A 25,081-nucleotide genomic window follows, 5' to 3' on the forward strand; every position below is an offset into this window, starting at 1 on the left:
TGTGGGTGCCCCCAGCCCAGCTGAGCTGTGTCCCTGTGCCCTGGCTTTGCAGGAGCATGGCAGCCTTTGCAGGGATGTGCGATGGGGGCTCCACAGAGGATGGATGCGTGGCTGCCTCGCGGGACGACACCACCCTGAACGCGCTGAACACGGTGAGTGCCCTGGGGGACACGGCCCTCCTGCCCCTCCTGGGCTCCCCAGCAGGCAGGGAGGGCACCCAGGCTCCAGCCAGGCTTTGGGGGCACCTTTCTTGTCTCAAATGCCCGGTGGTTTTTGGAGCTCTGGGCTGCAGAAATTCGGCGATGAGCTCGTGGGTGGTGCCTCGAGGGTGACCCCAGTGGGTGTTTTTGGGAGGCTGCTCAGCTCAGGGCCACCAGCTGGAGCTGGGACTGGCTCAGCTGCCCCTGAGCTGGCTCTTGGGGCCTAGGCTGGGTTTTAGCTGCAGTTGAGATGCCTGCATTCTGCTCCCTGTGCTCCTTTCCCTGGGATGGAGGCCCCTGAGTGCCTCGCCCCTCTGCACTTGGCTGAGCACTTCCCTGGCTCCCTTCTCAGAGACTCACATTTCTGTTGAGGTCAATAATCATTAAAGAGCTTTTGGAATTGGAATTTCTTTGCCCTTATCTAGAATAATAGCCTAATGCAGAAAATTCATTTAACTTCACTGCTTCTCTATCTACTTTAATTACTCCCTTTAATCGCTTGGCAGCCCCAGGATCTGCAGTTGCACTTGTGGAGTTCTTGCTTCTGAAATGAGATTAGTCCCAAAATATTTTGGTTTTGTTCTTCTGGTTCTTTTCTCTTTGTGTTTCTATTGCATGTCTATTTTAGGAAATGCTTTAAATGCTTTCCTTGTCCACTTTGAATTTTTCTAGAAAAGAGTTTCCTTATAAATAATAGTTCTGTCAGGGATATTTTAAGAAACTTTGACTTATTTCTGAGACCCTGCTTTTTTGACTCGACACAGTTTAGATAGCTCACCTGTTGTCCTGACAAAATGGCACATCTTTTGTCTTTCAGCTCACCACCAATTTAAAAGAGATCAGATTTATCTGATAAATGATTTGTGAGCCTCTTAACCTGCACTAAGTTGTGTCTTTGTTTAGAAATTACCATATGCAACCCAGAAGATGAATGTAAAAGAAAATGGTGTGCTATGATTTCTTATTATGGAAATCCAATAAACTTCAGGGCAGCACTTCACATAAATCAGTCTTGACAAGCTCCTTTGCTGCTGTTTTATTTATGTAATAACAGGTGCTGTAAGCCCCCAGAATGATTTATTGTTAATTATGCCAGATAGAAATGAAGATCATGGAAGGCACAATGCAACACACAGACATCACATACATGCATTTATGTCTCAGCTCACTGCAAGCTTGTTCACTCAGCACTCCAGGTGAGCTCCAGCTCCTGGTCCTGTTTGGCTGTTGCTGCCACATTTGTCTCTGCAACCCTTAGGAGGGAAATTGAGTTTTCCTTTGGGGTTTGCTGCCCTCCTGACGGTGCCCCTGTGGGACTGGGAGGGCTGGGGTGGCACACAGCAGCTCCTGCAAGTCTTTCCCATCCTAATGGTGAGGAAATGATCCCAGAAAGCTCCTCCTGCCCGGGGGGAAGGTGGTGCCAGGTCTGGGAATGCAGGGAAGGAGGGAACCAGGTGAATATTGAGCACAGACCTTGCTGTGCTGGGGAGGCAGAGCTGGGGGAGGTTTGGGAGTGGTTCCCTCCCTCCTCTTTGCCCTCCAGACTCTGATTTAGCCCCAGATGTGGTTTAAGATCCTTTCTGTGTCCACAGCAGTGCAGAGGCAGGAACTCATGACCTCTTTCCTCCTTCTGACCCGTGCCTGCTGCTCAGGGGCTCTGCAGTGCTGCTCCCAGGCCAAGCAGGGATCCCTTCCCTGCTTTGTGCTCAGATTGGACAGGGCTGCAGGGGCAGAATTCATTCCCAGGGGTCAGCCTTGCCTGGGGTTGTGTGCAACCCCAAAGCCTGGAGCAGACCCTGGGGCAGGCAGGCTGCAGGCTCAGTGTGGAGCTCAGAATCTCTGGGGTTTGGTTCGTGTTTCTGCTGGGGAAATCACAGCCAGCCACTCCTATTTATCCTCAGCAGATGAAAAAATAGCACCATTAAGCTCATGTAGTGGCACATGGAGGAGAGCCCAAACAATGATATGCTAATATTGTGTAAATCTCTCTTTACTAATAGTGTTGTTGTGCCTTCTCATGGCTCTGCTGCATGGGAACGTGTCATTATGAGTGACAAACATGACAGGCTAATCTCAGTGCAAGGAAATTCACTTCTAACTAAGATGTCACCCAGACAAATTACTCCCTGTTTTAACTTGCCCTTAGACCAGATTTTCTTGTTCATTAACTACAGACGAGGTTGAAAGCATAAAAAAAAAATTGTATTTAAATATATGTTAGCATTTCTCCTTGTGACTGGTTTTGCTGGTGGGTGATGTTAATGAGCAGCTGCTCTCCTGGTTCACACAGGCAGGGCCAGGCTCCCTGCCCAGGCCTGTCCCAGTGCAGGAGACAATTCTGCCTTGGAGCTTCCATTCATCCTCATCCTCACTCTTACAGGCAGCTCAGAGAGGCCCAAACCCCACTGCTGTGATTGCTGATAGAATTCTGGGAGAATATGCAAAATAGTGCTGGTTTTGAAGGTGTTTTTAAAGTGCTGTGGTGAGTTTTGCAGGTAATTGGCATTTCTTGCCCTGGCCCTGCCTGCAGTGCCCCACAGCTGTTCTGCAGCTGCATTTGGGCTGTTTGGCACAACAAAGTGGCTGCATCACGAACATCAGGCTTTGGAATCTTGAGCAGCAGCTCTTTAGGTGCCTAAAATAGATTAGAGCTGGGGGAAAGAGATGGAAGTTGGGTTTTTTTTTGTTTGATTTTGTCTGATACCCAAATTATACCCTAAAGGGCTCCTGTCTTGCTGGGCTTTAGAAATGATAACAGTTAAAAGGAGCATATTCCATTTTCACAGTGGGGCAAGATGATGTCCATAGCTGTACAGAACATCCACAGCCACTGAAATTTGTCAGCTCTGCTACTGAAAGAAGTGGCCTGACTTACATTTTGTATTAGATCAGGTATTGGGTTGGAGTTAGCACAGCCAGAGATGGAGCTGCTCATGGCACTAATGCCCATCCTGCTCCTCATTTTCCTTCTCCCTCACCTGGGGGTGTGGGCCAGGTCACCCTCCCATGGCAGAGCCAGGAACTGGGGAACTCTGGAGTTCAGGGCTGTCCCAGCAGTGCTGGGGGTGCTGCAGCCCCATTAAAGTGGCTTTGGCTGAACAATCCCCCAGGCTGGGCCTCTGCTTCTGAGGCAGTTCAGTCAAACTCCCATGAGATTGCAGCAATTTTTCCTTGGAGGAAAAGGCTCTGGGATCTCAGTGCTCCTAATGGAGTGCAATTATTTAATGCTGAGCCCTGGATGCAGCCTGCCTGAGCTGGGCTTTGCAAGGCACAGCATAATGGCTGTAATTGCCAGAGGAAGCCTTGCTGGAGCAGGAGCTGCCAGATGCAATGGCACTCTGCTCTAAAAAGGTCACAGGAAAGGGACATTTAAATTAAGTTATAAATTACAATTGAAGAACAATATTTTGATGAGCAAGCCCAGAGATGTCAGAGCTGCAAGATGTAATTCATGGGTTCATTACAGACTGGAGGTGCCTGACAGCTGAGCCATGCCAAAGGAGAATTTATTTGAGGCATCACCCAGACAGCCATGGCAGCTCTGCTCAGAGGCTGCAGTGGGAACTGGAACCTTGTGGAATGTGCAGCCTTGATGTGAAATCCCTTCCCTGGCTTTCTGTAGAGCAATGAATGTAAAGGAGCCTTTTGGGCACGTGCACATCCACAATTGTGCTTTAATCCTGCCCTGTGGTGCAGAAGTTGCTGTATTTTCTGTTCCAAGGTACATTTGTGGTGGCTCCCTTTGTTGCAGTTGTTCACAGATCAAATCTCGCTGTGGTGCCAAATTTGGATGCAGAGTTAATGCTAAAAATGGAGATTCTCTGGCTGGCTGGACAATGATGCAGTGTTTATAGAAATACCTGCAGAAGTTCAAGCAGAAGTTAATGAAAGCAGAGGCAGTCATCATTAGCTGTTATTTATACTCTGGATCTTGCCAATAAAGTGCTCAGCAACACTAAATGGCTGAAAGTAGAGAGCAGAGAAGGAGCCAGACTGGAACATGTAAATTTAACTCCAGCACTTAGAGAAAATATTTTTCCTTTCTGCTGCATTATTCTACTCCTGGCATTTATAAAACATTGTTTTTCCACTCCCACCTGCTAAAATTGACATTTTTCAGGAGACTCTCAGCTTGTATCATGTTTTCACAGGGGTCTTCCCTGCCCCATGGCCCTTCTCATGTCTGTGCTGATGGGGTCTGGGGTTGTTATTAATGAATTACTTGCTCAGACGTTCACCCCATACACTCTGTGGCTGGTCTGGGGCAGCCTTGCTGGCCTGTAAACTTCTCTTTTTCTGGAGTAGCTGCCTGTCAGCCCAGGCTGTTCTTTCTGGGCTTGTCTGGTTTATTTTCCTTGCAGATTGAGCTGCTGGGGCACTGGGGCTGCCAGGGAAAAGCACGTGTTGTCCTTGAGCAGAATAAAGGTGCCCTCCAAGCCACAAAGAGCTCTGGCATTGCTGCTGCTGCTGGGGAGGGAGACAGGGGCCCCATTCTCCTCAGCACTGCCACATCTCCCCAGTGAAAAATCCTCTAGGTAGTGGCATGCACAGGAAAGAGGCATTGCAAGGTGAGCTGGCAAAGCAAACAGTGCTTTTTGCTTTGAGATGGATTTGTTCCCAGTGCTGGAGTGCAAACAGGGAGGAAAATTAATGTGTGCCCAGCAGAAAAGGCAACATCTTATTTTCATGCTTGTAAGTAGGCATTGCATTCCACGGGAGCCTTAGAACTATTTTGTTTTAAGTTTGTTTTTGTTTTTTTTTTAATTTTTTAAATTTAAATTTTTTAATTTTTAAAAATTTTTAAAATTTTTTTAATTTTTTAAATTTTTAAATTTAATTTTTTTTCTCCTGCTGACGACAGGGACTGGAGCCAAGCTGTGTGAAGTGTCACCCATCCTGTAGTAATTTTTATTTTGTCGTGGCTGACATCACACTGAGCCCTGTGAGTGGGAGGGAGCAGTGGGACTTTGGGGTGAGCATTACCTGGGGCAGGTGGAGGAAGGAGGGGGATCCCTGCTTGGTTTGGTGCTGCTGCTTCCCCTCAGAAGCCTCAGTTCCCCCTCAGGTTGTTTACACTCACCTCATACATCAACAGGAACAATAATTAGGCACAGAACATCTCATGTGGGCTCCCTGAAGTGGTTTTTTTTCCCCTCCAATATCAGATCACTGCTAATTCCTTGGGATGATCTATTTGTCTCCTTTCTTTTCAGCTCCATGAAAGCAACTACGATGCTGGGAAAGCCCTGCAGCGCCTGGTGAAGAAACCTGTGCCAAAGCTGATTGAGAAGTGTTGGACTGAAGATGAAGTGGTAGGAAATGATTTATCTCCTCCAGCCTTTATGGTTCACCTTGCTGCTCTTGCTTTTTTATGTTTTTGGGTTTTTTTTCTTTCCTAAAGAGGTTTTCTTTATGAGCAGGAAGAGGGTGGGTGTGTAAATAAAAATACACATGCATGGGGTATAAATGAAAGAACCTGATCCAGTGCATGACAGAATCAATTACTCATGGAAAAGTGGCAGCAGAAAAGTTTGGATGATTTTTTTTTTTTTTTTGCCTTGAGTGGGTCAATTTTGAAGCTGGTTAATTGGCGAAGTGTTTAAAGAAGTAAACAAAAATAAAAATGTGATCTTGTTAAGCTACTCATAAAGCTGGCATTGGTGTTAGGAAATAGAACTGATTAATGGAGGAAACTCTCACGTTCTCTTAGTGGCTTTAATTATTCAGGCAGTGTCTGGAGAGGTTTCTTGAGCTGTAGCTGCAGTGTGTGCTCTGCTCTCTCCTCATTCCAACCTTGCTGGAGAGGCTGGGCCAGCCCAGAGCCCTGTTTGGGGCTGGCTCCAGCCCAGCAAAGACCCTTTGTGGCTGCCTGGGGATGGAGGGAGGATGGCAGGGCCTGGGGCTCTCTCCCTGCTCAGGTCTGCTCTGCTCCCACCCCAGAAGGGAGCTCTGTGTGGGACTGGCCCTGCTGGCCCCAGCTCTTGCAGGGCTCTGCCCTGGCCTTGCTGAGCCTGGGCTGAGGTGGCTCCAGCCTGTGCTCTCTGCACACATCAGGGCCCCATCTGCCAGCCCCTCTCTTCTTCTCCCTCTGTAGCTTTTTCTCCTTTTTTGCCATCAGCTGCCCTGAGCTGTGAGCGCTGGAGCTGCTGCACTCAGGGCTTTGGGTGACCCACGTTAAACGAGAGAGAATTGAGCCTTACCAATGGAAAAAACCAAAGTTTATTGAAAAGTGAAGCATTACTGCAGGAGTGCAGCCTGTGAGCACAGAGTAATGATCACTGACTCCATAAATCATTGTCAGCCCCAGCTCATTTTATCATATTTGTTCTTGTTCTGCTCCATCCAAGTTTCCAGAAACATTTGGCAGCCCTCCAGGCTGGGCAGAGCCAAAGATCAAGCTGTGCTCTTATTTATAGACAGCAGAGCTCCACCTGCACAGCCTCAGAGCCTCCTGCTCCCTGCAGCTCCAGCCCAAAGCAGCTCTGCTGCATTTTGGGGCATTTGGGAGCATTTGGGAGCCTTGCAGGAGAGGTTTCCCTATTGCAGCCCTGGGAAACGGAGAGGACTCTGACCCACAGGGAGCTAAAGCTGCAGAGGAATTCTGCAGGGAAGTGTTGGTCACAAAACACTGAGGTGTCAAAGCCTCATCTGGCCCAAGCAGTGGAACTCTGTGTGTGCATTAACTCTGTGTGTGCATTAACAGCATTAACTCTGTGTGTGCCTTCATCTCAGGGGGCAGGGACGTGCTGGGGACAATCCCAGAGAGTTCTGAGGGAAATGCAGACCCAGGTCCAACCCCTGTCCTTATTTGGGCTGGACTTGTAATAAATCTCTCCTGTCAGCCCAGCAGATGTGGCTTATTTAAATTTAAATACTGAGATTTAAGTTTGCAGTTGGATGAATAAGCAGATCCCACACCTGATACAGAGCTTTGGTCAGTTAACCTGAATAATAATGATAATAATGATAATAATAATGGCAGCACATTTAGAACTTTTTGTGGGCTCTCAGCTGGCCAAAGCCTTTGTTTTCCATTAGAGCAGCTCTGCTGCCTGTGTCCAAACTGGGAGGCAGGAGCTGCTTGGCAGTGTCAGACCTGACTGAAACAAAGGATGGGAGTTGTGTTATTTTTCCTGCTGCTGATGTGGTTGCAGATGTTTAGATGGAATTAAACAGAGGATAAAATTGGCCTCTGATTGAGTTACATGGGGGCTGTGTAAATATGAGGGCTGGGCTCTGTTGTTTCCCTCTGAACCTGTGGCTGTTTTTAAAGCTCTTTTTGTCCCAGAATGTAAATGCAGGGGCCCAGGGTGAGAGCCAGCCTTGCCCCCAGCCTGTGAGAGTGGCCAGGGCAGCTCCAGCTCTGCTGTTTGCTGTTTTGAGGGCTCCTTCCCCACCTGGCAGCATCCATTTCCAGCAGAGCTTCCATGGGCAGGGCTTGGTGTCCCTGGCAATGCTCAAGAATTCCCTCCTGTGGGCAGGGTGCAGCAATTGCCACATTTCATGCCTGGCTGAGACCTCCTGAGCACACCCAACCCCAGCAGCATCTCCTGGTGCCCAGGGGCTGCAGTTCCACGGGCAGCAGGATGAGGAGGGCAGCAAAGCTGTCCTGGTTTGTAAATCTCCTCTCAGAGCCAGCCCAGGGGCTCAGAGCTGTGAGTTCTGCTCTGCACCTCGTGGTGTCCCCTGGAAATGCCCCTGTCAGTCTTTGGCAGGTGTGGGATGCAGTGGGGCTGCAGTGGGGCTGCTCTGCTCCTCCCCACTGGGCAATCAATCCCTGCTGGCTGCTGTGCCAGGGGTTTGGAGCCTGAGCTGGGTCTGGCACTGCCTCTGCTCCTCCCCTGCCTGCCCTGGTGGTGGAGTTGAGGTCCCAAACCTGGAGCTGGGCTCAGGTTAAATGAACCCCCCCATTCCATTCCCTGCTGTGCTTCCAGTGGGAACATCTCCCAAGATAAACTGTCCTTAAAAAATTACCATGAAAAACCCTGGGAGCAAATCTTCCCTGCAGAATGGCTTTTGTACCTCAGTGGTGTCAGTGCAGTTCTGAGCCTGCTCCAGGTGCAGAAGGGAGCTCCCATGTGAGATCAATGACCTATCAAAGGGTCTGTGGGATCAATAACCTGTCAAAGGGTGTGTGGGATCAATAACCTGTCAAAGGGTGTGTGGGATCAGGAACCTGTCAAAGGGATCAGTAACCTGTCAAAGGGATCAATAACCTATCAAAGGGTTTGTGGGATCAATGACCTGTCAAAGGGTTTGTGGGATCAATAACCTGTCAAAGGGATCAATAACCTATCAAAGGGTGTGTGGGATCAATAACCTGTCAAAGGGTGTGATGGACCCAGGGTACAGTGAGCATCTCTGGTTTGGGGACCCTGCTGGGAAGGTTTCTGTTCTGCTGGGAAGGTTTCTGTTCTGCTGGGAAGGTTTCTGTTCTGGAGAGCTCCATGTGTGAGGTGTGAAGGAGGGGACCTGGCTCTGGCTGCTGCTCACCCCACAGCCCGGGTCCAGCTCACGCTTCTGTCTCTTCATTCACAATGTGCTTTTTTCTCTCTTTAGCAAAAGTTCTGATGGAATCAATAGGGCTTTCAGCAGAGAGAAATCCGAATCAGAACTGCAGGAACCTGCAGTTTATTAGGTTTTTAATTAAACATGATGAACACATTTTAAATACCACAAAGGCCTGGGGCTGAGCTGCATCTAATGGAAACAGATTAAGTCACCCGTCCACACTTGGGTAGTTATTAATTCTGTTTATTTATGCATGCTTGCTGCAGGCAGAGCTTGCTGCTGCTCTGCTGCAGTTTATTGCACAGGGATGCTCTCCTGCATGGAGCTGTGCTCCTCATTAGCATTTCGGTGTTGATTATGAAGACCTGGTGAGGTTTAATTGCAGCACCTTTGGAACTGGGTGCTGTGCCTTCCCGAGCTGAAGGAGGCCTGGCTGAAGCAGAGCTTGAGCTTCCTTTGCTGGGCAGCTCCTCCCTTCTGCTCTAAGCTTTGCTCCATCCACATCAAATTCTCCAGAGGAAGCTGCCAAGTGTTCTTAGGAAGGTTCTGTGTGCACCCCTGTGCAGAGCTGGCAGTGCCACCCCTGCCATCCCTGGTGTCTGCCTTTTATCTTGAAATATTCTGCCTTTTAAATATTTTACGTGGCTCTTGATGTTGAGTAGTTGAGGTAAACAGCCTCCATTCAAACAAGCTCCCCCATTTATGTGCAGGGCTGGTTAATCCTGGCTGCTGCTAAATCCTAATTGGCCGTGTACATCGATTTACAAGTTCATAAATTTTCAAATATCCACACCTGGCTTCAGCTTAAACTCGTTTATCATAAAGCACAAGTGGAGATGCTTCTGCCAGAAAGGACAAGATACAGCAAACTCCTTTCCTAATATGTTTGCAAGTATTTGTAATCCAGTGTGGCAGGTCAAGGAATTACTTATGCAAAACCCACAGACTTATTTGCTTGGCTTCTTTGCCTGGAATCATCCTCAAAGGTCTCATCCACCCTTTTTGGAGCGTGTGCTGATGAAAACACTGTTCTCATGTTCTCCTTTGAAACCAGGGCTCTTCAGAGCTGCTTACTGGGGCAAAAGCACCATGGATTTTATTTACTGTTTATGTGGCAGCTACAGAAATTCAGAGCCAGATTGAAACAGGGCCTCTGGAGTGGAGGAGTGGAAAGCAATCACAAAGGGGTATTGGAAAAGCTGAGCACATTGCAGGGCTGACTCCTGGAGTGGGCTTGGAAGGTTGACACCAGTGGCTGCTCAGTGCCATTGCTCTACCCACAAAAACAAACAGAGTCCCACTAAATGAACATTGGCTGGGATTTAGTGATGCAGCCACGTCTGTGATAATCAGGATCAACTGAAACTTAGCTGAGCACTGAGATAAAAAACCACCAGACTCAGATTGCTGTGGCCTTGTAGGAGCTGTGTTTGAAGAATAAATCAGATTTTAGTTTAAGCACGTGTGGGAAGGTCTTGTCTGTGTCTCATTCTAAGGGCTCAGAGTGGAAAAGAACCATCAGCCCTCGCAGTCAAAAGTGACCAGTGAAGGATGAAATTATTCTGCTTGGGGGGAAAAGTTGTTATTTAAAGGTTGCATAAAATTATAGTTACTGAGTAGCTGGCAGGTTTACAAAATGCTGAGGTGCAGTACAGCTGGAAAATACAAGGTGTAGTACAGCTGAAAAAGGGGAATTTGGTTTAAATACAGGTTCCAGGATGAAAGATAACAATCTTTTGTTTGTGATTAACTTGCATCAGTCTTTGATCCAAGCCCTTGTTGAGAGGGATCAATACTGCACATACAGCACCGAGTTTATTGTCAAGTCCTTTTGGAAATAAGGCAGTGAATTAAAAATCAATTATACGTGCAGAAAAGTTTGTGTAGGGCAATCAATTCTGTCCTTTTAGTTTGCCAAAAGATTCCATTGTTTAACCAGCTGTGAAAAGGAATGAATTTTAAAGGCCTCCAGCAAATGAGGGAGCCCAAAGGGGCGGGGGGAGAGATTAAAAAAAATTATTTCAGCATTTCATGTTCAGCAAAGGCTCTTGAGGGATAAATCCATAAATCCTGTCAGTGACCTTGGCTGCAGAGTGGGTGATTTCAGTGCTTTCCCTGATGCTGATCTTTGCCCAGCTGCCAGAGCAGTTGCTGTTCCCTTCACAATATCATTTTGGGGTTTGCTGAGCTGTGTGTGCTCCTTGATCTGCCATCTCCCTGCCCTCATGTGGAATATTCTTATCTGTGGAGCATTTCCCACGCTGCTGATCCCAAAATCACCAGCCCAGCCCCTTGGCCTGGCCAGGAGCTGTGTCTGGGTGGGAAGGGGGAGAAACTCCAAATTCCAGCTCCAGCACAGCCCAAACCATCCTGGCTTCCTCCAGGAGCTGCTCTGGTGTGTTCCAGAACAGGGTTTGCACTCAGGAGTTCCTGGTGTGTTTTTCAGGGCAGGGTTTGCACTCAGGAGTTCCTGGTGTGTTCCAGAGCAGGGTTTGCACTCAGGGTTTGCTCTCAGGAGTTCCTGGTGTGTTTTTCAGAGCAGAGTTTGCACTCAGGGTTTGCACTCAGGAGCTCTTGGTGTGTTCTAGAGCAGGGTTTGCACTCAGGGTTTGCACTCAGGAGTTCCTGGTGTGTTTCAGAGCAGGGTTTGCACTCAGGGTTTGCTCTCAGGAGTTCCTGGTGTGTTTTTCAGAGCAGGGTTTGCACTCCCAGCCCCTGAGCTCCCTGTTGCCAAGGGGAGGGATGTGCTGCCTGCAGGATTAATAAACACCACAGAGGTTGGTTGTCAGAATTTTCCAGCTCATTTTCAAGGGCATCTCAAGAATGGAGCTCCCTGGCACTCTCCATCATCCCTGGGTGTGCATTTCAGATGGGAGCCACTGCTGGGGGCTGTGGGGCTGCCTTTGTCCTCCCTCAGGGCACAGGGGTGGTTTGATAAACAGAGAGAGCCCAAGGAGCTGTTGTTGCTCAGCCCAGGGTCAGTTTGGTGTCCGTGGGTCTGTCCCAGCCCAAGAGCAGAGCCCTGGGCTGGGCTCAGAGCCTTGTCCTGGGCTCAGAACAGCCCCAGACTCCTGCCTGGGCCCAGCTCCTGCCTGCTGCTCCCTGACCTTTTATCCTTTTTATTTTAGCAGATTTTATCTGCTCAGGGATAGATCCGGAGTCTGGGTTATATTTACCCTCCTGCTGTATCCTGTGCTGCTCCAGAAGGAAACTGAGTCATGGCATTCTGAGGAGCAGCTGGGGAGTGCAGGGATCAGCACAAGGGGGATTTTCTGAGCTCAGTGCCTCTGGCATGGCTGGAGAAGCGAGGGAGGGGCAGTAACTCACCTCTGGTGCTTGTGGTGAAAGTGCAATTGAAAGAGAGGAATAAATAACGAAGTGCTTTGGTATTTTTCTGGGTTTAGTGTGTGATAGAAATCTGCAGCTTCTTTCCAAGTGATTTTGGCTTAGTCCAAGTTGATATAGGTAAAAGCATCTCCTTTTCAACTGCTTATGTTGGAATTACACTTTATTAAACTCACAGAGCCCAGAAATGGATTAGTTGACGTGGCAAATGTCTGTTTTATTTTGGAGGAGTTGTTTGCTGTCTGAATGGCAATTTGCTGTTCCTAACAAGATTGCTTTACAAACACAAGAACCCCAACCCCTAAAACAAAGTGAGTGCAGACAGATGACAGCGTTGTCTGCTACTTGACAAGATGAAATTGGATTTTTGGATTTTTTTCCCTGCTAGTTTGGGTCTCTGTCTGAGTCTTGACTTTGATTCTTTGTTTGAACACCGAGGCTGACAGCCCCAAGCCCCCAAACTTCCTGAATGTCACTGGATTCTCTGTGTTCTGCCCAACAGCTTAGCTGGGAATTATTTACTCTGGCCCAGTGGCCATTGCAGCAGCAAATGACAAAATGCTCTTCAAATGGGTGTAGTGACATAATTCCTATTGAAGAAATGTTGATTACTGTCACAATGTGGATGCTCTGTGTGCTTTAGTGCTCAGGGCTTATCTTTCTTGCACAACATAAGCAGTATGAATGCCAAAATACACCTCATTTGCAAGTGCTGTTTGCATGATAAATTTTATTTTTCTAATCTCCCCTATCAACAGAACCAATTTTTTTTTAATCTTTCTGATGACATAAAAATGCATTTTAATGAAGCAAATTACCAAGCTTTGTCTCCTCAGCGCACGAGCGGGGCGGCCACGTTCAATTAGGCTGAGAAATGATCATTTGTTCCATTGCAGGCTGTAACACAGCCCCTGCTCAGCCACCATCCATCACCAGTTGCTCAGCTTCGTGTTCCTTAAATCACTTGCCATCCTGTCAGGGCTGGGAATCCTCCACGGGAGCCATTATTTAATTTAAGTTTGTAAAGGTGTCACTTGTTTGATAATAGGCTGCTTCTGTAGTGGATGAATAGGGACTAAATATTCATCATTTTGTGCGTGCATCCCAGATCCCTAATGAGTTGCAAGGGTGGCAGTGCCAGCAGAGCTGATGGTGCTGGGGCCGTGGCAGGGATTTGGCAGCAGGGAGGACGCAGGGGAAGCTCCACAGTGGCAAAGGCAGAGGGAGGTGGGCACTGAGGGGCTCCCAGGGCACTGCCCCAGGCTCAGGGAGGGACTGTCCTGGGCAGGGTGGGAGCTGGATCAGTGCTCCTGTGGGGATTCCAGCTCGGGATGGTCCAGGGCTCTGTGAGTTCTGCTGGAGCTGCAGAGCCTTCCTTTGTGACCCCAACGAGAGGGGCTCCCTGTGGGCTGCAAGGAAACTCAGATTTGGGGTGGAAATGGCCCTGGGAGGGGTTTGGGCTCCATCCCTGGCCATGGAGGAGCTTCACCCTGAACTGTGGCTGGCCCAGAGCAGCTCCTGGAGCCCCCAGCTCCTCTCTGCTCACGGGGAGCTGCCCTGGGCTGTCCCTGTGCTGTGCCCTGTGCCATCCCTGTGCCATCCCCGTGCCCTGTGCTGTCCCCGTGCTGTCCCCCTGCCATGTGCTATCCCTGTGCTGGCTCACAGGTGTTGATCTCTGTTAATCAGGGTGCAATTGAGACAAACAGAAAGGCTCCTTGTTTAGACAGAATTGATTTTTTTTAAATTTATTTATTTTATTTTATTTTTCTGCTGGTTTGTTTTCTCTTTCCCATTGGGCTTCCCCCAGACACAGGCTGCAGTTGAAATCCTGCTGCTCTGCCCAGAGTTGTTTCTGTGCTTTGTGCCTCGTGGTTGTGACTGTTTTGTGGTGAGGGTTTGTGGTTGTGTTTCAGCTTTCACAGAGCCTGCCCTGCTCCCCCCGAGCCTGTTCCACCCTGGGTTTCCCCAGCCTTTTGTTCTTGTGGCCCTGCTGGCCCAGCCCTCTGGCTGCATCCCTCAGATTTATATGGCTTTTAGGCCGTGGGGAGATTGATCAGCCAGGCCTTATGCATTTAGAGGAGCTGATAAATGGCCCAGCAGCACATTCCCCTCCACTGCTCTGGAATAACTTCAGCCCTCAAATCAAACATCCCATTTGCCACAAATTGGGGAAGGCAAAGAGGGCACCTCTGCTTTATTAGGGTGCATATTTCATGTATCTGTTATGGGAGGTATTGTCCAGTTCTACGTGTCTGGGGAGGCAATTCCACAGCCTCAGCCCCCTCCCCCTGCCCCTCCACAATATCCACCTTCAAGGTTCCCTTTGCAGCCTTCACCTTTGTTACAGCTGCATTTCATTTTCAAATCTTTAATCATTTCCTCTCTTATTTGTGGTTCCTTTTTCCCTGCTGGCCCCATTCTCCCCCTCACTGAGGATGTGTCCCTCAGCCTGGGATTTGATTTTGCCATCCCCAGAATTTCATTCGTGGAGCTTTGCATGCTCGGGTGTCCCCTCACTCCACTGCAGCCGGTGGCAGCCTTGCTCTGAGAGGAATTTAGGGAGTTTCCAGAGGTTGCCTGGTGTCATTTTGGCAAGGGTCAAAACCTGGAATTTGTATCTGAGTGCCTGAATTCCACCCTGGGCATGGCTGCAGTCACAGCCCCTCTGTTAATGATTTACCTGGGAGGGCACTCCAGAAATACCTGCCTCTGAGAGGGATAATCCCATTTTGTCTCATTATTCTTGGATTTGTTCATTGCTCCAAAGTCTGGAGGCTCTTGAAGTGCTTTTATTTGTTTCCTTCTGCCATTTGCATAAAAATCCCTGTTTGACTGCAGAAGCTGTCTCCAGAATAATTGACAATAATGGTTGAAGTCCCAAGGGAACAACATTTCTGTAGTAGGGAACTTCACTGGAAATGCTGTGTGAGCCTTGAAGGATGACACAAGATATTTCAGGTAGTCCTTGAAAAGGAACATGTCCAGCTCCTTCTGTTCACTTGCTCTTTGGTTTTGAGCTACAAGAAGGCTTTTTGTATACCAGCATTTTAACAGCAGCTTAAGATAACAACCAGAAATGAATCTCATTGTTGAAAAGGCAATCTGAAGTATAATCAAAAGCTTTCTGTTGTCTCTTGTCAGCAGCACATTGTTTTGCTTTTCTGGGTCACAAATGTGCCAGACCTTTGTCCTGTTTAACTCTTGAAAGGCGCCTTTAAAAAATCATTTATGTAAAAAACACACTCAAATCATTTCAGCTCTGTTAGCAGCACCGAGGAGCTGTCGATTGCAGGAGACAGAGGATGCTGGATAAACACAAAGCTCTTTTTGGGCAGGCCCAGGACTTGTTGCTGCCTTTGGAGGATCCTCCTGCCCTCAGCCCTCTGTGCCTTGGTTTGGAAAGGGGCAGAGAAGAGGAAACTGCAAAGTGAGCAGCCTTAAACAAGAGGGGGTTCATGTCTGCCTCCCCTTCATCCCCTGCTGAAACGTGGCACCATTAGTGAGGTCACCAGGGCTGAAATGCCTGGAATGATGCAGGAGCTGTTCTTCCCACAGTGGAGGCTGCTTTTACCCAACAGCCCTTCCAGAGCTGCAGGAAAGGAAAGTCAGGTTTCATTTCTCCTGCTGCTGATGCTGCTTTAATGCCCAGGGCAGGGTTTGATCTGAGCATCAGCTGCTGCAGCTCTGCTTGGGCTGGGCTGGCTCAGGTTTCTGATTTTATCTCCTTTAGGGGATCACATTGCTGCTGCCACTGGCTGTGGGATCTCTGTGGGATCTCTGTGGGATCTCTGTGGGATCTCTGTGGGATCTCTGTGGGATCTCTGTGGGATCTCTGGATGATCTGTGGGATCTCTGTGGGGTCTCTGCCTCCCACAGCTCAGCAGCAGTCAGGAATGGAGCAAGGAGCAGGTGTTGCTCACAGGAGCCTTTGGAGCTTTGGGTTTTACAGCCATGCCTGAGGAGGGGTGGGGAGGCACCAGTCTGGTGGTGCAGCCCCTTGGCTGTTTGTCAGCAGCTCCCCTCCATCTGTCTGTCCATCCCTGCATCCATCCCTGCGTCCCTGCATCCATCCCTGCATCCCTCCGTCCATCCCTGCATCCATCCATCCATCCATGGATCCATCCATCCATGGATCCATCCATCCATGGATCCATCCATCCCTGTGTCCCTGCATCCATCCCTGTGTCCATCCCTGCATCCATCCCTGCATCCCTCCTGCTCAGGTTGCCTGGCAACCTGGCCCGGTGCCTCCCAGCACCGGGGATGATTTATTGGGGATGATTTATGGTGGGGCTTTTAACAGGAGGGGCCTGGGGCTGAGGGCTTGGGAGCATTTGATCCCAGAGCTGATAATCAGGGTGCAATTAGGGCAAACAGAAAGGCTCCTCGTTTAGACAGAATTGATTTTTTAAAATTTATTTATTTTATTTTATTTTTCTGCTGTTTTGTTTTCTCTTTCCCATCGGGCCTCCCCCAGACACAGGTACAGCACAGAGTGGGAATCAAAGCTTTGCCTGGTGCTTGGGGTGAACCTGTAATCTTTCTCTTTGTAAAAATAGCTCTGGTTAAAATCCTGATGGGAAAATACAGCTGGGGTCAGCACAAAAGGTTAGCAACACCCTGACAGCTCCAGGCCCAGGCTGAAGGAAGAGCTGAATTCTCCTGCAGCTCTGGAAATGCCTGAGAGCTGTTGTGTCACCTTCAATATCGTGTTGCCTTTCGTGCAGACTCTTGCATTGATCCCTGGCATTAAACAGAGCAGGGGAAGAGGAGGTTTGTGAACTGGCATTTGGGGATGGCTCATGCTGTGCTCACCAGGACACATCCCCTTCATTGAGGCACTGGGAGGAACCTGGGGCAGCCTTTGGGCTGAGCACCTCATTCAGCCCCTGCTGGCTGCAGCCCTCGCCCAGCCTGGCTGTGAGGAGGGCTGGGCAATCCATGACAGGAGCATTTCTGTGTGCCTCAGAGGCAAAGGGGAGAAAAAGGATGATGAATCCACCCTGACCTCCTGAATGGCAATATAAATACTTTATTGAAAATCCTAAATAAATGTGTTTGTAACCAGTAATCCTGCTCTGCATGCAATCTCATTTAGCCAACTGGGTATGCAAATGTGCTATTAATGTGTTTGCATCCAGTATAAATACACAAATCTAATCTGTTTATATGTGTCATTTACACACAGCTGTGCTCACGCTCACTTAATACCAATATTTCCAGCCAGCCAGAGGTACCATGGGAGCTCCATTGTTCCCAACAAAAGCAGCTCCGTGGAAGGGGGGTCATTATCATCCAGGATCTCTTGGCATTCCCTCGAGGGAGCTGTTACTGGCTGGGCTGTGGCTGCTCTGGGGACTCAGCCGGGCTGGAGGTGCCTCTCCCGCAGAGCCTGGGGTTCAGTCCCTGCACTGTGGGGCCAGGCTCTCCTTGTTCAGGATAATTTTTCAGGAAGACAAAGCGATGCAGTCGGGAGGGAGAGAGCAAATTGTCGGGCACCTCGAAGGCTTTCAGCTGATGTATTCCTTGTCAGTTTGTTTAGAGAGGACACTTGATCTCCCGGGCAGATGGCCTGGGGAGTGTAGGGCTTGTGTGGGTGACCAGGGCTGCACTCTGCACAGGGCTTTGAATTTCCAGGGGGAGCATCCCTGCCTTGTCATACAGACTGGGATCTCATGAACACCACCAAAACGTTTTGGTTTTCTGTGTCTTCGCGTGAGAGAACCGGGTGAAAACGTGATTTTCCTTCCAAGTATCTCTAAATGTGCTGCACGCTGAACAGAAGTTTTGCAGCTTGTGAAGATCAAGAAGTAAAGATGCTTTCATGTATTTACTGTTTATCTGCTGTTAATGGAAACCTCATAAATTTTCCTACCATATTTATTATAAAACTTTAAAATGCATATTAAATATGGAAGGTAGTGACAACTTCCATTGGCATCTGCCTGGAAAGCCTGGCCTTTCCAGACATGCACTGAACTTATTGCTTTCATAACAGCAAAATCTCCCATTTTATTTGCTTAGAATTAAGGAAAAGGTTGAGAGAAGAACTCACTGTTCTTGGACATAGTCTAAAGAGGTGATTTGATTTCGTTTTTTATTAGAAAGATTGAGAAATAAAATCCTCATTTCCTGGATTGAGAAAGATCAGAAGAGGCCCTGTGTGTAAATGTTTTGCGTTACACAATGCTCTTCACTCATTAACCAGGTGGGAATCATAGGGAGGGAATGAAGCAGCACGTGGAATTTCTTAGAGAAAACAATGAGCTCTGAACTGGATTGCAGCCCCACGTCAGAAGGGACACCTTAACAGCAGTGATGAATCTGCAGGTTCATCAGAGTTGTGCTGCCTCTCTGGAGGTTTCAGGTGGAAATCTTCAGGTGGGAGTTGACTGAGCAGGTTGGTGGTTGTTTTTGCAGTGGATGTTACTGGTGCACCCTTTCAGCAGCAGCTTCATTTGGAGTTCTTGGGGTGGAGGAGCACACGGGGTGCAGGGTTTGCAGCAGGCAGCTCCTCCTGCCAGGCTGTGACCTGGGCACGATGGAAAGGCAGGAGCTCAGGCTGGCACTGCCAAACGTGCCAAACGTGCCAGCTGAGCTCTGTCAGGCACAGAATGGGTCTGTGGGTCCTGTCAGGAGGGATGAAACAGGGGCCCTGCAGGGCTCTGTGGGTCCTGTCAGGAGGGATGAAACAGGGACCTGCAGGGCTCTGTGGGTCCTGCCAGGAGGGATGAAACAGGGGCCCTGCAGGGCTCTGTGGATCGTTCAGGAGGGATGAAACAGGGGATCTGCAGGGCTCTGTGGCTCTCTCAGGAGGGATGAAACAGGGGATCTGCAGGGCTCTGTGGATCTCTCAGGAGGGATGAAACAGGGACCTGCAGGGCTCTGTGGGTCCTGTCAGGAGGGATGAAACAGGGACCTGCAGGGCTAGGGATGAAACAGGGGATCTGCAGGGCTCTGTGGCTCTTTCAGGAGGTTTGTTCCTCTGGGTGACACAGGGGACCTGCAAGGATCTTTCAGGAGGTTTGTTCCTCAGGGTGAAGCAGGGGACCTGCAGGGCTCTGTGGATCTTCCAGGAGGTTTGTTCCTCTGGGTGAAGCAGGACCTGCAGGGCTCTGTGGATCCTGTCAGGAGGTTTGTTCCTCTGGGTGAAGCAGGACCTGCATGGCTCTGTGGCTCTCTCAGGAGGTTTGTTCCTCTGGGTGACACAGGGGATCTGCATGGCTCTGTGGATCCTGTCAGGAGGTTTGTTCCTCAGGATGAAGCAGGGGACCTGCAGGGCTCTGTGGCTCTCTCAGGAGGTTTGTTCCTCAGGATGAAGCAGGGGACCTGCAGGCTCTGTGGTTTGTTCCTCAGGATGAAGCAGGGGACCTGCAGGCTCTGTGGTTTGTTCCTCTGGGTGACACAGGGCACCTGCCAGCAGCAGCAGGCAGACATTAACACGCTTGTTCCTTGTTCTGCCCTGGTTATTTATAGCTCCTGTGACACGCAGGATGCTGCAGCATCTGATGCATTTCATCAAATTATCAAATGGCAGGAGGAGGCCTCGTGCTGGGGCTGGGCAATAGCCATGGAAACCACCCCATAAAACTGAGCTGTGTCTGTCAGCACCGCCTGCCCCACAGGCCCTGGGATTTCCTAAAGCTGCTCCATTACCCACAGCACTTCTTTAATTGTGGCACAGTTTGTCTTCAGTGAGTGGCACAAACAATAATGCTGACAGAATCCTGTCATAAGCAATCTTTTAAAGCTAAACAGAAGTGCTGAAATTGAAATGTTTGTCCTAAAAATCCAAATTACGTACTTGTAAAAATGAAACCATTGTGCTCCAGAGCCACTTCCACTTCTTACCCAAACTCATCCACGGGCCTGAGCCTCAGCCCTGTGTTTGAGGCTATTTTAGCTTGGCAGCTGTCGCTCTCAGATGCCTCCTGCGAGCAGTGCAGCATCTCCTGCAGCACTGGTGCATGTCATTGTGCAGGGGAGAGCAAATTCAATCAGTGTCAGGCACTCTGCTTTGTGAGACACCAGGGAGCAACAGGTCACCTCTGATTTGGTGTGCAGCTATTCTGTTCTGTTGTGTTTAAAGCCATTTTGAGGTCTGTGTTGGGCGTGACTTGGAGAAAAGTCCTGTTCTTGCTGCAGGGAGAATGGGCCATGCTGCCTGAATTAATGGACGTCTAGAATAGGAAGGAAAATCTGAAAATGGTTTGTTAAAAAGTATTATTAAGCTTTAGAATTTCTGTCTGAGTTTCTGAAATGATTTTTGGTGTGCTTTGTTGTTATTTGTACATTAAGAAGTGTCTCTCTCTTGCCTTTCCAAGAGGCACAAAGCTCCTTTAGAGTTGGGTGTCTCTCAGTGCCCAGGGATAGGTCTGTACACCAATAAAGGTGACAGCAGAATTGGCCAGAAGGATTGACTTCATTCCTACTTGCAAATTTGGAGCAGCATTCAAGGTCCCTCCAATTCTGTTATTCTGATGGGCTCCATGCTAGGCTTGCATTTCCAGCAGGAACTTCTGGCATCCCATGGGGTCAAAGGAAAACAGTTTGTCACAGGTTTTATTAATAGAGTTGAATCACAACACAACCCAAATATAACATAGTTTGGTTAAAAGGAATCTTAAAAAATAAATTAAATGGTTGCCCAAGAATTCAAGCGCACCATAGTAAGTCTTGGGCAAAATAAGGAACAGGAATTGGGTGTTCTCATTTTATGCAGTGCCTGCCTTTCCATGTTTCCCCATTTAGCTGTTGGATTCCTGCAGACAGGGATTGCTCTGCTCTCTGGGATGCTGGGAGTGGTGCTGGGCTGTGTTTGTCACTGCTGCTGCCACCTTCTCCTGCCCAGAGCACCCGCCAGAGCTTTGTGGTGCCAGGGGAGGGATCCACCCCCCCAGCCCAGCATTAATGACAAAAATGAGAGTGGGAGCAGCTGTGGGCACTCAGCATCCTGCTCTGCAGGTACCTGGTGGCTTCTGCCTGTGTCTGGGGGCAGACAGTAAAACCTCCCATGTTCGGGAGCTCAGGCAGCCCTGGAACGCTGCACTCCGGGGCGCTGTGTGGGCTGTGGGCATGGAGCAGGTGGGTATGAGTAAATCTCACACTGTAATCTCCAAGCCTTTACAAGCGCTGGTTAATTCCCGTCTCCGTGGCCCCGGGCACGTTCCTGGCGAACTCTGCAGTCTTGCTGGTTCTGAGGGTCAGGGTTAGGTGAGGATAGATCCCTGTGCAAGCAAACCTGCAGGATCCTGGAGGCTCCAGACAGGCTCTTCCTGCATCCAGGGCTGTGCTGGGAGCCGGGAGCTCCGTTTGAGCAGAGAATTCACCTTTTTGGGAGTCCTCATGCCCTCCATGGAAGCCTCCGATCCCTGCCCACCTCCTTCCAGCAGATGTTTGCAAAAAGATGTGATCCAAAATACATTAAGCCAACTTGAGGCTCGTTTCTCTCTCAGGGATTTTAAAATCTCATCTCCCTCCCTTCCCTGGAATAGTAGGGCCCACGTACTCAGCATCCATTATCTTTTTTGCAGACAGGATTTGTTATTTGCTCGTTGTTTATAGCTGTACACAGTGTTTATAGCAAAGGAAAAGGCCTTTTATATTTTTTTTTTTTTGCTTGTTTCTTTTTAGGGAATTAGGAATTGTCATTTCCCTCCTTTCCCTGGAATAGTAGGGCCCACATACTCACCATCCCCTATCGGTTTTGCAGGCAGAAATTTCCTATTTGCTTGTTGTTAAAACCTGCATACGGTGTTGATAGGAAAGGAAAAAGCCTTTTTATTCCGGTGTGCACAGGGAAGGAAGAAGTCCTTCTCTAGAATAGAGAGAGGCACTTTGTTCAGCCTTACATCGCTGCTGGCTCCTGTGGGGATGTGCCGGGAGAGGCCGCGGGCAGGGCTGGAGCCCCGGGCCGCGGCTGGAGCGGGGAAGGGGCCGGGAGAGGACGAGGACGAGCGGGAGGGAGAGAGGACGAGCAGGAGCGAGCAGGGAGCGGTGCCGCGGCCGCTCGGCGCTGGCGGCTGCCGGGCCCGGGGCCGGGCGGCGGCCGCTGCCGGGGCTGCCGGGGGCGGCGTCGGGGCCGAGCCCGGCGGGCGGAGGAGGCGGCGGCGGTGCCGGGGCCGGGCCCGGGCCCGCGGCTGAGGGGGGCCGGCGATCCAGGCCGCCTTTTGCGGCGCGCCCCGCGGAGCCGCCCGCCCAGCCCCGCCGCCATCACACGCTGGGCGCCGCCGCCTCCGCCCGGCCCTGCGCGGCTGCTCCGGGGCTCGGCTCCGCTCCGCGCCCGGCCCCGCTGCCCGGCCCCGGCCCGAGCGAGCCCCGCCGAGGAACGCGGGGGCTGCGAGCCTTTAACCCCTGCGGCACCTGCCCCGAGCCCTGCGCCGCGCTCTGCCCGCGCTGCCCGGCCCCGGCTCCGGCAGCGGCCGCGGCCCCGAGCGGCTCCGAGCGGCTCCGAGCGGCCCCGGCTCCGGCGGAGCTCCGAGCGCTGAACTTGCCGGCGGAAGGAGGGGATGCGGCTGGGGATTTTCGGTGTCTTTCCCGAGCCCTTTCCCCCGTTCGCAGCCCTGTAGGTGCGTTCGCTTCCCCGGGCTCCCGGCGCCGATTCACCGCCGCCGTTTGGGGGATTTTTTTCAATCTTTTTTTTTTTTTAACATTTTTTTTTTTTTGCTGCTGCTGCTGACACGCTGTTTTTGTTATCTTTTATCGCAGAAACGGTTTATTAAGGGGTTGAGGCAGTACGGCAAGAACTTCTTCAGAATCCGAAAGGAGTTGCTTCCCAATAAGGAGACCGTAAGTACATTTGGACTTTATGTAATTCGCTTTTTCTCTCGCTGCTTCGCTGTTTGATCTTGCGAAACTCTTTCCTTTTTACCCCGAATTCTCCTCAGATAAACGGAAGAGAAATCCTCAGCCAGCCAAGGCAGCTGCTGGTTTTTAGTGCAGTTTTTAGGTCTTGGGCTGTGAAAGATGTTACATAAAATAATCGTCATGGCTGGACGGAGCCACTGAGCCTGGCTGAAGTGTATTTATGGAGAGCGAATCTAATTTTAAATTCTGACATTACGACGGGATAATACATTTTGTGTCACCCGGCGGGGCTCGAGTGGCAGCGGGTAAATAGAGAAAACCTAAACCAAAGCAGCATCTGATGGGATCGGGGTCTGCCGTGACCCGCACCGCGCCGGGCTCTGCTTAACCCTTCCCGTGCCTGGCCCCGCCGTGCCCCGGTGTTCTCGGGGTTATGTAACCCTGTCCCTGCACCCCAAACCCTGCACAGGACATGGGGATGCCTCGGGAAGCCGCGGTCCCTTTGCCGTTTGCCCCAGAAGAGCCTCGGGCTGTGTCCTGCAGGTGTCCTCGAGCCTTTGGGAGAGTGCTTTCGTTTTTGTTCTGGGTTTAGCAGGGAGGCAGCTCCGTGCAAATGGAGCTCTGGACTGTTTTCTAGCAGCGTGTCAGGGATTTGAAGCGTCACAGAGCGCTCAGACTTGTGTAGGTGTGCAGGCTGGATGTGCGCTGGGGAAGAGCGTGGCTGTAATGATATTTAAAAAGCTCTCAGTTTCTGTGGGATGGTTCCATTCTCCTCCCCGAGGTTCCTGTGAGACAGTGCTGTGATAACACAAATCTCGGGGTGGTAAATAGTAACACTGTGTGAGTTAGAAAGGAAGGGGAGGATGAGACAATTACGAGTTCGCTCATCCTGCTGAGAAAGGAAGCTCAGATTGCTGCTCAGGTCTTGGTGGACTCGAGGATCCTGTTGGATTGTGAGGTGTGGAGCTCTGGAAAGGTGACAGCTGGGAGGGAATGCTGGAATAGGATGGATCTTATCAGCATCTAGCAAACCTACACGTACCGTGCCTTTCCTCTTTGCTCCAGAATATCTCCTAGAAAGGGTCTAGAACAAATCAGTGCTTGCTTCTAGAAATGGATTCTGCTGATTGGTAAACTTGCTGAGGGGCAAAAAGTCCTCTTCAGAGCTTACAGGAGCTCTGAAGTATATTGTGTCTTTATAAATTGAAATTTATATTTTCAATATGAAATGTGGGTTTGTTTTTTTTTTTTTTTTTTTTTGTGATGGAGAAAAACATTTTGCAGGGGGGAGGAAAAAAAAAAGCCCTGAAAAATGGAGAGTTTGGGCAGGTGCCTGCCCCTGTTTGTGCTGCTTAACTTCTCACATTGGAGCTTGGCCTTGGGGTTTCTGTAAAAGTTTTGCAAGTGGTGTTAAACCTCACAGAAGCTCTCATTTTTCAAGTGTGATATTTTTGTTTCATTAGGTCTAATTTTTTACTGCAGAGGAGACTAAATACGAAGTCTGAGCTGTGGGAAGTATCATGTTGATGGCTTTGGGCTCAGGGGTTTTTTTAGCCCCTGTGGTAACTGATCTACAAATAACCTTTGACCTACCACGGGTTGTTTATAATCTCTGCTTCCTATTTTTGCCCACAGGCCTCACTTCTGCTTTCTTTAATTCCCAATCTTTTCCAGCCAAAATTTACAGCCTTTCTGCTGTAGGAAGAGATTGCAGCATAAAGGCTGCAGTAAATATTTGACTGTACAGTTTTGCTCCTGTTCCTTAAAGTGGAATAATGAGTAATGTAAATGACAAGGCTTTGGGATTAATCTGTCTGCATTTTTTCATCACCAGAATAATTTCAGATACTTTGCCTGCCATTTTTCTGTTGCAGTGTGAAGTAACCGTGTAGCAATTCCAGAAACACCAGATAAAGGCTTTATTCTCATGTTCAGCCTCCATATTAATATGAGTGAAACTCTAAAAAGTTGTCCAATGGATACTAATGGATAATTAATAACTAATAAAACTGTAAAAAGTTGTTATATGGATACTAAAGCAACTTGCAGGTGCTTAAAGATGTGTCAGGGGCATTCTTGCAGTGACTTGCCCCAGTGGCTCTTGGACATTTGGTTTATTCAGAGTTTTCCTTCTGGTCACTGAGGGTTTGGGGAGGGGACCCAAGGGGTTTTGCCTCAGCAATCCCCACTGAAAGTTAAATCTCATTATTACCACGATT

General features: G+C 49.5%; 1 protein-coding gene across 5 annotated transcripts in view; it reads left to right on the forward strand.

Annotated features, from left to right (window-relative positions):
• RERE (arginine-glutamic acid dipeptide repeats) overlaps window positions 1-25,081 on the forward strand; it is a 166,826-nt gene that overhangs the window by 101,591 nt on the left and 40,154 nt on the right. For all 5 annotated transcript variants that reach the window (XM_077190089.1, XM_077190091.1, XM_077190090.1 and 2 more), the window contains 3 exons: window positions 53-152; window positions 5,414-5,512; window positions 22,764-22,844. In XM_077190089.1, coding sequence (XP_077046204.1) covers window positions 53-152; window positions 5,414-5,512; window positions 22,764-22,844 — 280 coding nt within the window. The remainder of the gene's footprint in view (window positions 1-52; window positions 153-5,413; window positions 5,513-22,763; window positions 22,845-25,081) is intronic.

Source organism: Agelaius phoeniceus, chromosome 24, assembly GCF_051311805.1.
Source record: "Agelaius phoeniceus isolate bAgePho1 chromosome 24, bAgePho1.hap1, whole genome shotgun sequence".
NCBI lineage: Eukaryota > Metazoa > Chordata > Aves > Passeriformes > Icteridae > Agelaius > Agelaius phoeniceus.